This window comes from Macaca thibetana, chromosome 18 (assembly GCF_024542745.1).
Source record: "Macaca thibetana thibetana isolate TM-01 chromosome 18, ASM2454274v1, whole genome shotgun sequence".
In the NCBI taxonomy this organism is placed as follows: domain Eukaryota; kingdom Metazoa; phylum Chordata; class Mammalia; order Primates; family Cercopithecidae; genus Macaca; species Macaca thibetana.
Genome location: NC_065595.1, coordinates 44,418,028 through 44,431,591, shown reverse-complemented (window position 1 = coordinate 44,431,591; position 13,564 = coordinate 44,418,028). Strand labels below are relative to the sequence as shown.

The window sequence follows — 13,564 nt, the reverse complement described above, 5'->3', positions numbered from 1 at the left end:
TCAAAGTAAATACATTCATGTTATTTCATAACCCATATATGCTGGGTCATCAAAAATATCCTTGTACTTCATCCTAAAACATTTATTAAAGTAACTATGATGTGCTCATTTAGAAAAGGCCAAATGGGCCACTAAGAACTTAAAAGTTTAAAAATGATCTGTTGGGGTTAGCCAACAGGAACTGCTTTCTTCTGATATCATGTGAATTGATTTCATGTAGTCTTTCTCTTAAGAAAATTGACCAAGCGTTACTTGTATTTTTAAAACATGTAAATGTAATTACATTTTTTGTGCGAAATGCATTATACATACAAAGGAATACATGTGAGGAGTATGCATAGTTTGAAGGTTAATGAAATGAATACCACATTCTCACTATAACCTTAGGAAATAGCAGAGGACAACCCCAGAGTGTGTGCCCTGTGTCTTGTCCCTTTGCAATGGTTGTTACGGGTTAAGGGGGAATCACAGTCCGTAAAAGCCAGAATGATTGAACCGAGTTTTGTGTTGGTTTTATTAAGACTTGTGAAAGGGACACGTGGCACTGCTTGTTGGAAAGCTGTCTTTCCTAACATTTTTTGCTTGTCCTTTAAGTCCAGTTTCTTGTCTCTGCTCCATGTAGAAGGAACCACAAAATCCAAGGAAGCCACAAGCTTCATGGCTGCCTAGCAACAAAAGTACCATTTGAGGGGGGAAACAGGCGTAGCTGTATTGCAACTGACCAAATGGAACATGCTGACTGCTTTTGGGCTGCTCTTAAAGCTGTATGTGCCTGAAGTGGGGCAGTCAGGGGACCCATAGTCAACCTGGCCCTGGAGAGAGGTGGTGCCGACAGCAACACTTCATTTATGAGCCATGAGTGGGGCTGGCTTTGTGGGCATGTGACTGATGAAGTCAGAAGCGCCCAGTGCTTAAGGTTGCTATCCTGAAATTCTTCCAAGTTTTATCTTTCCATTTGCATTTTGAAAGTGAAGTTCCATGGGTCCATGGAGCACACTCTAGGGGTTTGGGGCTTCGTGTGGTCTAGCCTCCTGCTGTCTCCTCTCCTCCCTGGGAGGGTCCTTGGCTGACTGCTCCCTCACTCCCCGGTGCTCCAGGCTCTGTTTGGGTACCCCTTCCTTGCTTTTACCCAGCAAGTGCTGCTGCTGTCCTCTGCCCCAAGCAGGACTTTGGGCTCAGGGAAGGTCAGGGAAGCAGGACTTTGGGCTCAGGTATGTTCTTGCTCTGTGGCATGTCAGGGCTGGGCAGGTAGTGACCAGTCCTGCCTTGAGCCTGCAGTGTCATGGTGCGTTCAGTGGGCAACTTGAAGGGGGCAAACCTCTCACCAACCTGCCATCCAGGTGCAGAGCACATGGAGTGTGAAAGTTGTTCTCCCTGTCAGCTGTGGGTTGAGGTGGCAAGCTCATGGAAAGAGGAGGGTGACATAAAGTCAGAACCCTAAAGTTGCTCCTGAGCCTATGAGTCAACTGGAAAGTTCTGGTTTGGGCCAGTTTGGCCAATTTCTCCTGGGCTGTCTCATGTGTCTGTCATATGGGTCATCTGGAGGCTTGACCATCCAGGCTGGCCTCGTGTGACATGTGGCAGTTGGCAGGCTGTGAGCGGGGGTGGCAGGAGCAGCCAGGCCCAAGTCTTTCACCTCCAGCAGGGAACCCCAACATCTTCAGGTAGAGGCAGAGCTCCAAGAGCAGCAAGAGAGGACAGCCCCAGTGAGCAGGTGCCTTCCAGGTCTCTGCCAGGTCACACGTGACACTGTCCATTGGCCAAAGCAAGACACAGGCCACCCAGATTCCAGGAGTAGAGGAAGAATCTGCCTCTAGAGAGAAGTTGTTGTAAAATCACATTGGGAGGATGTGGATGCAGGGATGGGGGAGCCAATGAAGTCCCAGGAGCACTTGCGCTTTCCATTAGGTTTACTTTTTTCTTTTTAAGATCAGAATGTTTTTCCACTTCTAAACTGTAATCAAAATTAGTTTAAAGAGTAGCTCTAGTATATATATTTATAGAACGGTTCTGTGCAAATCTATTTCAGGATTACACAGAAATTTTATTGCCTGGGCTATGGATCACTGTGGACCTGCTGCCAAAACCTAGATAATCATTAAGCTACCCCAGTAACATGCTAGTTCACTGGACTAAGAAAAAGAAAGAATACATAAATCGAGACGTGACATCAGCCTTCTTTGAGATGTTTGGGTTGTTTTTTTTTTTCAGGATGGTGAGTCTGCCCTTTCTGTTCTTTCTTTAGATGACAGTCTCACTCTGTTGGAGTACAGTGGCGCAATCTTGGCTCACTGCAACTTCCGCCTCCCCGGTTCTAACGATTCTCCTGCCTGAACCTCCTGAGTAGCTGGGATTACAGGTGTGGCACCATCATACCGGCTAATTTTTGTTTGTTTGTTTGTTTTGGTGGAGATGGTGTTTCATCATTTTAGCCAGGCTGGTCTCAAACTCCTGACCTCAAGTGATCTGCCTGCCTTGGCCTCCCGAAGTGCTGGGATTACAGGCATGAGGCACCATGCCTGACTTGCCCTTCCTTTTTGACTGTACTATCTCTGCAGGAACAGTTAAAAGAACCCCAGAGTGACTTTGCATAGTGTCTCTACAAGGAGTGGAAGGCTCTTTCTATGTCTCCAGGGAATGAGTTGCTGCTTTATCGGTGTGTTTTAACCCAGGCAGAGTGGCACAAAATCCTGGATATTTAGACGGACACTTACTGTGGATCTGAGACCGGCTGCTTGCTGAGCACCCTGCCTCCCACCAGAATCCTGGCCACAGGTTTACAGCCCTAACTGTGTGAGCCTGCAACCCAATCTGAAGTCCTCCTGTTGCACCACTGTCACTGCCCCTAAATTTCCTTAATCACCGGACTTCTATAATAGCCCTGTAATGTTATCGTCCCCCATGGCTCCTGGCTTTGTCTTATGTCCTGAAGTGCCCAGCAATGTCCTGGCCACCAAACCTAGAGCCAAGAAAGGACTGCAGGGGACATGCTGCCAGGGGATCAGGGTTGACATGAAAATTGTCAGAGTCAGGAAATTCCAGGTCCCTTAAGTCATTTGGGAAGCTATTTGACAGGAAAGGCCAAGGAATGGGATCAGGTTGCCTCTGTGTAAGTAAGAATTGAGATTCCCCGGCGGGGACTGGTCTGGCAGGGAGGTGTCTGAGTTTTCCACTCTGTAGGGAAAGTTTCGATATATCTGTCTAAGTCTGTATAATAACTGGATTGGAATTAATCAACACTCACTGTCTATTCATATTATTTTTAATTCTTTGGAATGTTTGTAACTGTTACTTCATTATCACTGACAAAATTGAGGAATTCATTTAGTGTACCATTAATTTGCTTATTAAAATAATTGCTAAACATGACCCCATCCCCACAAATTTAGGGACTTTTGCTGTTTTCAATGTGTCGGTCCAGCCAAGAAGCATTGTATTCTTCCTCCTTGGCTCATGTGATGGTTTAAATATTAATCTCCTGTGTCTCGGGTGTAATGATGGGTGGGGTTTGTGTGGTGGAGTGGCTCGGGTGGTGTGTGTTGACTTGTTTGCTGTCTTCACAGCCCCTGTGTTGTTAGGATCCCCTTTGCACACGCATGTCTTGTCTCCCAAAGGGCAGCCCCTCTTCCTATAACCCCGCTGTGAGGACTCCACACGAAGTTCCTGAGAGATCAAGAGATGCAAATTATTTTCTTTTTCAGTTGAGGGACTCAGTAGCACAAAAGGGATGGGCCTGCCCACCCATTCATTAGGGATCGGGGTTGTGATATCTGGCGTAGGAAGTAATGGCAGCCTCTATCCTGAACGGGGGACTCGGGCAGTTCCATGGAGGATGCTTAGGTCTCTGCTAACGATAGCAGAAGGCATATAACTGAGGATGAACGTCCACCCATTTTGACAGTTGATTTAGTTGGTGTTTTATTCTCTTCTGTGCTTGATTTGTGTGTTATACTTAAACGATCTTTTTGAGGGAAGGAAGTGATTATGTGTTCCTTGGTGCCCTGCCTGTGCCTGACATATAATTTTGTTAAAATTGAACTGTGGAAATAGTAGTTATGCTGCCCAGAATGTGAGAAGAGGAATGGTGAGAACAGGCCATTTTGCTAAGGTTTGGGGATTCTGCTGTCAGAGGCTGGGGAGATTATGGGGCTTCCTGGTACAATCTGGGGTGGGTGCGAAGCACCTTGAGGCAGATACCTGGCAGGCCAGGGTGAGTGTCCAGAAAGGTGAGATATTTGTCTTGGGCTACTGGGAATAAAATCTGAAGATGTGAGATGGAAATGATATGCAAAAGAGCCCAGATGGGGCTACATCTGCCAGCCACTGGTACATCCCCACCTCCTCCCAGTCTAAGGAGAAGAGCTTAGGGCTTAGGCAGGGCTGGTGGAGACTGATAAGCCTGGGTAAGGGTCTCTGTCTTTTCATCTCTGCTATCTCTGCTTTAGGTACCTCAGCTGAATGGCCAAGAGCAGTATGTGCTGGTGCTGGCCTGGGTGACCTGCAAGATTGATTGTCAAATTCTCAGGAATTTTGTGAGCCACTTGTCAAACATAGCTTTTGCTAAAAATTAAATTGGCTAGGCACAGCAGTTCACATCTTTAATCTTTTTTTTTTTTGAGACAGAGTCTCGCTCTGTCGCCCAGGCTGGAGTGCAGTGGCGTGATCTCAGCTCACTGCAAGCTCCGCCTCCGGGTTCACGCCATTCTCCTGCCTCAGCCTCCTGAGTAGCTGGGACTACAGGCGCCCGCCACCACGCCTGGCTAATTTTTTTGTATTTTTAGTAGAGACAGGGTTTCACTGTGTTAGCCGGGATGGTCTTGATCTCCTGTCCTTGTGATCCACCCACCTGGGCCTCCCAAAGTGCTGGGATTACGGGCATGAGCCACCGCACCCCGCCACATCTTTAATCTTAACACTTTAGGAGGCCGGGGTGGGAGGATTGCTTGATGCCAGGAGTTCAAGACCAGCCTGAGCAACAGTGAGATCCCCCCTACAAAAAAACAATGATAATAATAAATAAAAATAAAAGAAATTTTAAATAAGAATTATGGAAACTCACAATTGAGCACATTATATTAAAAACAAAGGTTATAGACATTCCAAGTGTTTCACTTCCTAATTATTTTATTCCATTCTGCTACCTCTGCTCTCCTGGTTATTTAGATCTTACAGATCTGTGTGGTAGAAATTCTGTATACTGGTGAACTTCTGCACACCTCTTTCTAACCCCATACTCGGCGACTGTGCATTGGTAGCTTGAAACAGGCTCTGGTGGGAGTATTTATGCCACATTCATGCATATGCTTGGCTTCTCTCCAGACAGCACTTCTTCTTGCTCTTGGTTCTCTCCCTCTGGCTGAGTGTGGACCACAGGCTCAGAATGACTCAGACCTCCTTGAGGAGAAGCAGAAACTCTTTATCTCAATGCTTCTCTCTTTAAGCTCATATGTTTCCACAGGTTGAGGAAAAGGACATTGTGATGGCTTAAGAGCTTTCGTCATTCCATCTTTCAGTCTGTTGATTATATGTGGGATTAAAAATAAGCAATGTGTTGATACCATCAGCTGAACACACTAAATCAGCTTTCTTAGTTAATAACAGCAGTAGAAATTAAAGCAAGAATGAGCTGCCAGTGATTACAGCCAGACACATGGTTCACTGTACGTGTCAACAGGTCCAATTTCCACTGGAATTTTCCACCTGGAATGATAAAGTCTGATTTCAGTCCACTGGTGATCGTTGGCTCAGGAGATACCTTCTGCAGGAAACTTTTCCTGCCTGCTGCTTCCACAGAGTAGGGGAGGCAGCTCCTGCATGTTTCCCCAAAACCCTGGGCACACCTTTGACACTACAGTACAGAGGTTGGCCAGTTTGTATTAAATGCCTTCTCAAATCGGATGACCCATCTGTAAGATGCTGCTCAAGAACGCTGAAATTCACCAGCAAGCCTTTAGTAATTATGAGATACAGTCTGCTATTAGAGAAATAAAACAAGTGAATCAAATAGGATTAACCCCTTCAAATGACTTAACTAGGTATTTCTCACAAGTAATAAAGAAGAAATTCCTTTCATTCTGTTGCGGATAACCAGAAACAAGGAACTGCGGGGTTTCTAACAATAATTAACAGCCTGTTATAGATGCTCCTTCTAAACAAGATGACAGTTTGCATTTCTCTTGTTGAGGATAATACCAAACTTTCCTATTAAAACCAAAAACTAATCCCTTATTTGAAATCTCACTTATAGCAGATTATCAAGCATTTATCTAGATGATTTAAAGTAACCACATATTTGTGTCCACTTTTCTCCAAGCTGTCATTTTGGAATAATAGCCTAACTCAGCAAGAAGATGAATTGAGTCACTCTTATAGCTCAATAAATCAAGCATGAGGGTATGAGTTTAGATTTCCTTGTAATTAATCTCAATCTTCTTTGGTAAAATTATTTTCCTCTATTTTTAAGAGTAATCATTCTATATGTAATATAACGCTAACTGCTACCTGTAGCAACCACAAAACCTTAATGAGTTAGCACAGCAAAGCACGTTTCTTGATCCTGTCACAGTCCAGGATGGGTCAGTGGATCTGGGCAGCAAAGTGCTCTCTTCCATGCAGTGACTCAGGAACCCAAACTCCTTGCATTTGGGGCTCTGTTGTTTTCTAGGTTTCAAAGTCTCCTCTGGCTCCTCTGCATCTGGCCATAGGCAAGAAAAGAAAAGTGGACAGTTGTGCAGAGGTGTTATGGCCAAGCTTGTTGGGGGCCTTCTTTTCACTTTCACCCACATTCTGTTCATCAATACTCAGTTATGCAGCCAGAGTCCAACTCTAAGGCAAGGCTGTGTGCCTGGGGAGAAAAGGGAATGGCATTGGTAAACACATTTGCTCGGTCAATTTTGCACCATGACAAAATTTTCAAGTTCTTTGTGGTCTTGGGCTATAGAGAGGATGCAGAGTGTAGTGGTTGAGACTGTGTCCTCAAATCAAACTGCTGGTATCCAAATTCCATCTTCACCATTTACTAGATAGTGAATTGGGCAAGTAACGTAGCCTCTCTCTGTGCCTCAGGGTCCTCCTCTGTAAAATGAGGAAAATAGTAGAACGTATAGAGTTTGTGAGAGAATCAACTTTCCATGTACAAATGTTTAGAACAGTGCCCAGAATATAATGAACAACATATAAATGTTTGTAAAACAAAATGTTTGGCTGGGTGTGGTGGCTCACGCCTGTAATCCCAGCACTTTGGGAGGCCAAGGTGGGTGGATCACCTGATGTCAAGACCAGGCTGGTCAACATGGCAAAAGCCCGTCTCTACTAAAAATACAAAAAATTAGGGGGGCATGGTGGTGGGTGCCTGTCATCCCAGCTACTTGGGAGACTGAGGCAGAAGAATTGCTTGAACTAGGGAGGCAGAGGTTGCAGTGAGCCGAGATCATGCCATTGCACTCCAGCCTGGGTGACAGAGTGAGACTCTGTCGCCAAAAAACAAAAAATAAAAATTTTAAAAAATGAGATCTGTGCGTGTGCCTATAATCCCAGCTACTTGGGAGGCTGAGGCAGGAGAATCACTTGAACCCGGGAGGTGGAGGTTGCAGTGAGCTGAGATCGAGCCACTGCACTCCAGCCTGGGTGACAGAGCGAGACTCCCTCTCAAAAAAAAAAAAAAAAAAAAAAAAAAAAAAAATTAAAAAAATGAGATTAGTAACAAAGAGACTTAATTTCCTGTGTGCTATGTTGTAATTTGGGTATATTGTCATTCAGTTGGAGGATGTTTCAGTTCAATTGTAAAAATACTTTATTGAGCAACATTATTTGTAATGTGCAGAGTACGACCATAGAATCTGAATAAGCAGACTCGTCACTGAATCAAAGGAAACAGCACATTTTCCCCACCAAATTTGCCTTTTAAGTTCTGTGACTCAATCCATGGTCACATCAGCGTTGTGATCTCAGTTTCCTCTCTTGAAATGCCAGGTCTCATCTGGGCCCCTGAGAGTGGAAAAAGGTGCTGGCCCAGGACCAAAAGGGCTTCTTCAGTGGCCTAGGGCCCAGGGGATACTGTCGATGTCACTCTGTTAAGAGATGCCTCATCTATCCACTCGGTACTCAGATCGTTCCCAATCTATTTGCACTAACATATTAGCTTTTCAAGTTATGATCCACATTTCAGAATATTGCTTGATTTTACAAAACACATGAGGGCAATATGATGTGATTTCTCCGTATGTAGTCCCCATCTGAGGAGCAGGTTGGGTATAACAGGCTCTTTCTCTTGCAGCTGGATGACTGTACTCTGCAGCTGTCTCACAATGGCGCCTACCTGGATTTGGAGGCCACCCTGGCAGAGCAGCGGGATGAGTTGGAAGGCTTCCAGGATGACGCTGGGTAAGAGCAACTGTTGACCCTGCTGACTGGTCCTCACCTACCAGGAAATAGGGGTACATTGAGGCCTTAAAATATTTAGGAGGAACTACCATGGCTTTGACCTTCTCTTAATTCTCAATCACACACGAGGGAGATGCAAGTGACTCATCAGTGGTGACTGCAGACCCGTTTCCATTTTGAGTAACTTTTCTTGATGGGTGCTTGGGAGTAGCCTTTCCTAGGAACATTTGTGGTAATCAAGCACATGGTATTTATATTCTAAGTTATTTAAAAATCATATATCACAATTAAATAGATATTTTCCAGCCAGTGGTGGTGGCTCACACCTGTAGTCCCAGCTACTCAGGAGGCTGAGGTGGGAGGATCGCTTGAGCCTGGGAGGCCGAGGCTGCAGTGAGTCATAATTGTGCCACTGCACTCCAGCTTGGATAAAAGGGCAAGACCTTATCTCTAAAAATGAATAAATAAATAGATATTTTCCAGATTTTCAAGCACATGGTATTTATATTCTAAGTTATTTAAAAATCATATATCACAATTAAATAGATATTTTCCAGCCAGTGGTGGTGGCTCACACCTGTAGTCCCAGCTACTCGGGAGGCTGAGGATCGCTTGAGCCTGGGAGGCTGAGGCTGCAGTGAGTCATAATTGTGCCACTGCACTCCAGCTTGGATAAAAGGGCAAGACCTTATCTCTAAAAATGAATAAATAAATAGATATTTTCCAGATTTTAGTGGATTCACAACTATTTTAGATATTGTACTCAATGATAATTTACTGGGTATTTTCTTAGCAGATGCTCTAGAAGATAGTTTTATATGGTGTCATCTTTTAAACTCATTACTGTGGAAAAAATAATTAATTATGTTAATGTCAACTTACTTTTTGCCCATACCTAGAATTGCTTAATACTTTTGCTGAATAAAGAAATACTCTGAGTCCAAATAAAGCAATATGCTCATAAAAACATCAGAGATGTGCACAGAAAGTGAAACCTCTCTAGGCATATACCCATATAAGTAGCCATTCTTAGATTACTAAAATAGCCTCTGATAGGACCCCACCTTTCTCCTTCTTATTTTTATTTATTTATTTATTTTTTGAGACAGGGTCTCACTCCAGCTGCCCAGGTTGGAGTGCAGTGGCATGATCTCAGCTCACTGCAGCCTCTTAAGTAGCTGGGACTGCAGACACGTGCCACTGTGCCCAGCTAATTATATATATATGTGTGTGTGTGTGTGTGTGTGTGTGTGTGTATGTGTATGTTATTTTTGAGATGAAATCTCGTTGTGTCACCCAGGCTGGAGTGCAGTGGTGTGATCTCGGCTTACTGCAACCTCTACCTCCCAGGTTCCAGTGATTCTCCTGCCTCAGCCTCCCGAGTAGCTGGGACTACAGGCACGCGCCACCACACCTGGCTAATTTTTGTATGTTTTGGTAGAGATGGGGTTTTGTCATGTTGCCCAGGCTGGTCTCGAACTCCTGAACTCAAGCAATTCACCCTCAGCCTCCCTAAGTGCTGAGATTACAGGTGTGAGTCACCATGCCCAGCCTACTTCTTGTCCATCTCGAACCAAGTATATCTCTGATTTCATCACCCTCCTCTTCAGGAAACTTAAGAGGTTCCCTGATACTTTCCAAATAATGCTCAGCTATCTTAATCTGTTGTCCAGGAGCCCCCAAAAGTTGTTTGAAACCATTTTGCCTGAGTTAAAAATATGGTCCACTGGATACTATCTGGGAGTTCTCATTTTTCACAAATAGCTCAATTAATGGAGAAAAATTGGAACCTTCTTGGTTTCATGTAGCTATTTGACTTTAGTATGTACTGATGGCTTCCTGGGTTTCCCCTGTTTTAACACCCTTCACAATTTATGATCATTGATTATGCTGCTAGTTGCCCCTCTTCTCTGCTGCTAACACTCCACTAGGCCAGAACCATGCCTGTCTGAATGTCCAGTACTTGGCATTTTCTCAGCATGTTTCAGGCACTTAGCAAATACTGGTGGCCAGGTGAATGGCCCATTGCCAGAATGGATTCCTGAATAGCATGGCCACATGCACCAAAAAGACCGAGGTCCTTGTTAGGATTCAGCAAGGTGCTCTGAGGATGCCCTTCTTGTCTCCAGAGTGGTAGTAGTAAGGGGCACACCAATAGTATGTGAGAAAGGATCCTGGAAACCACTATAGGCTGGGCATATGAGAGGGGTATCTTAAGGCACACCAGATTCTACTTACTGCTATATTTAAAATTAACACTATTAGGCTGATAGACTTGGGGAAGTTCCATTGCAATAGTTTTTATCAAGTATTTGACAGTGACATCCTTTCATATAGGTTGTCAGAATGCAGGCTAGATGATAGTCTAATTGAATGACTTCATGGCTCATTGATCAAACAGACCCCAGGAATATTATGAATAGATCATTGTCAGCTTGAAAAATGTCTCTAGTGGTGTTATGCTTGATGACCTTGTCCTCATTTTTGTTTTCTTCTTTTTTATCAAAACTTGAATGATTTGGAGATGGCAGCTGAGAAAAAAAGTGCTAATGTATTGATAAAAGCAATAAGAATAAAGGGTGTGGGAGAAGAATAATATTTTTGGATCAGCTACTATGCCAGATACTATATTAGGCTCCCTATTCACAGGCTCTTTAATAATTAATTATCATACTAGTCAAGTAATTGGATTTTATTGTGTCAGTTTTTCATCTGAGACAACCAAGGGTCAGGAGTTAAATTACATGTCCGGGGTGGCAAAGCCAAGTTTGAACACAGGTATGACCAATTCCCAAGACTATGCTCTTCTGCCATCCCAGGGGCTTCTGGGCAAAGGTCCTTTAGGTTCTGTGCAGCATGTACATTTGCGCCTTTGGTGGCATGAGATTGGTTCCTGCAAGAACAATTGGTCCTGGTCTAAAACACTGTCTCCAGTTGAAACAGCTTTGCTGCCGTCATCCATCACTGACGCTACAGTTTGCCTGGGCAACACCTGTTTCCAGATGCTGGCAGTTCCTCCACAGCTGTTCCTAAAGAGCCAGGGCATCCTGCTGTAAGCTCCCCAGAGTAGATCCTGGTGGTTGTATTCTCACTTTGTTCCCTCTGAATCATCACTTGGCCATGAGTCCATTGAATAGGTAGAGGTTGAATCCCATTTCTGTACTCTAGTAGCTAGGGTTGCTGGGAAAATGTGTTATGGCAAGATGAGAAGGTGGGACTCAAGACTTGGGAAACTGCAAACAGAGGAAGGTAGCCCAAAAGATATTGGATAGTTACACATGTAAAATTTGTTTAGAAAAATTTAAATTTTTAATTATTTTTGATAGGGTCTTTCTTTGTCACCCAGGCTGGAGTGCAGTGGTGCAATCACAGCTCACTGCAGCCTCCATCTGCCAGGCTCAAACGATTGTCCTGCTCTGGCTTATTTTTGTATTTTTTTGTAGAGACGGGGTCTCCCTATGTTGCCCAGGCTGGTCTGGAGCTCCTGGACTCAAAACAATCCTCCTGTCTTAGCCTCTCAAAGAGTTGGAATTATAGGCATGCGTAGCTACGCGTTTGACAAGTGTGCCCCCAGATCACCCCAGAGAGAGGTTTTGTATCTTTGAAATAGACCTTTTAGGTCCTCTCCTAGATGTGTGGCATTTGACAAAGTCTGTGTGTCTCCCATGAGTGGGAGTTAAAATATAATTGCTTCCCAGTTAAGATTTGCCCTTTGGAGGTATGAAAATGGCAAATACCATTTTTTTCTCTTGATTTATTTGTGTCAGTTATAGCAAAATGTCTGCTAATATTGCGGCCATCTACTGAAGATGTATGAGTGTGTGTGAAAATTGTGATTTTTTCATATCATGTGTTCTGAGTTTCCTTGCTGGAGGATTTTGCTTCTTTGTTCTTGTCCATTACCCTGCACTTCTATGCCAAGATTAACTTGTTTAGAATTATCACTCAGGCTCTAGCTAGTCAGAGAATAGGCGAAAGACCTTCAAAAGTGGAAGGACAAAGCAATTATTATGCTAACAAAATAGAACCAGGTCTGTTCACTGTTCATCGCCTTCTGAGGCCAGGGAAATTAGCAAGCATGACATGGTGCAGCAGACACAGAAGCCTGCAGTCTCCAGGTTATTTTTCCTGACATTGTCATTGTGTGGCCTTGGGCAAGCCACTTTACCTCTGACAGGAGTTTATAAAATGAGGACACTTATAACATTTATTTACAGAATAAGGAAAATATGGCCCAATCCCATTTCCCTTTCTGTATGAAGAGGGGTCCTGATGGGGTCTCTGGCACCTGAGGAGAGCAGTGTAGCTTAATGGTTAGGGACACAGGCTTTACGGTTAGTCTCATGGCTGTTTGACCTTGGGGATGTAACTTCACCTCTCTGAACCTCAGTTTCCTTATAATTCGGGGCAATATTGTCAATACTGCCTCTTTGGGTTGTTTTGAAGTAAAATATGATAATGTATCTAAAACATTAACTATTTCTTGATACATAATACACACTCAAAACTGTTAGCCTCTGTTATAATTACAGTCCAGTTCTGGGAAGATGACACATTGAAATGGGAACCACTGGAATTTAGACCCAGTGGATTCTATGCAGGTCAGGTGCCCTGAGATCTCCACTTTTAGTTAAGAGACCTCGATGGAGGTTTGCCCACAGGGCTGAGCTGGGCCGGAACCTCCACTCTTTTGCCTGTTGCGACCCTCCGTGTCTCTGAAAGGAAACCAGTGCCAGCCCGGGTCCACAGGGCACTGTCATGGAGAAGGTGGGCTTTTAGGCAAGCCCTGGAGGAGATAGTGGCTTTGGGTATTTGGAAGGTGCAGCAGGTGGGAGTGTGACTTGACCCAAGAGTGGACCTGAGAACCACAATGTTTCAGGGACATCATGAGGACCAGTGTGGTGGCTGGACATGGCATACACATTCTCAGGTGCTCCTAACTTCGGGTAACTTGGGGCACTCACCTTTTCCTCAGCATGACTCCCTTCAGGCCTGTGCCACGGGGTTGGCTGTGAAGATGGCTGGTGCTTACTGGCTGTGTCATGCTGTTCACTTTCTCTCATTTGCCAAGGGGGCTGGTAGTCCTCCCACCCTGGGCCCACGTGTCTATGTGAGGTTGGTGGCTTAGAAATCATGGCTGGATGTGCGTCTGGGAAAGGGTAAGAAGGGCCGTGCAGAGGCC

The 13,564-nt window shown here is 44.4% G+C and overlaps 3 protein-coding genes across 9 annotated transcripts in view; 2 read left to right on the top strand and 1 right to left on the bottom strand.

Annotated features, from left to right (window-relative positions):
* KIAA1328 (KIAA1328 ortholog) overlaps positions 1-13,564 on the top strand; it is a 912,897-nt gene that overhangs the window by 17,498 nt on the left and 881,835 nt on the right. The gene's annotated exons all lie outside the window — the stretch shown is intronic.
* Positions 1-13,564, top strand: part of FHOD3 (formin homology 2 domain containing 3) — a 490,096-nt gene that overhangs the window by 55,375 nt on the left and 421,157 nt on the right. For all 7 annotated transcript variants that reach the window (XM_050767203.1, XM_050767202.1, XM_050767198.1 and 4 more), the window contains exon 2: positions 8,276-8,382. In XM_050767203.1, coding sequence (XP_050623160.1) covers positions 8,276-8,382 — 107 coding nt within the window. The remainder of the gene's footprint in view (positions 1-8,275; positions 8,383-13,564) is intronic.
* Positions 1-13,564, bottom strand: part of RPRD1A (regulation of nuclear pre-mRNA domain containing 1A) — a 711,886-nt gene that overhangs the window by 321,936 nt on the left and 376,386 nt on the right. The window lies entirely within an intron of this gene.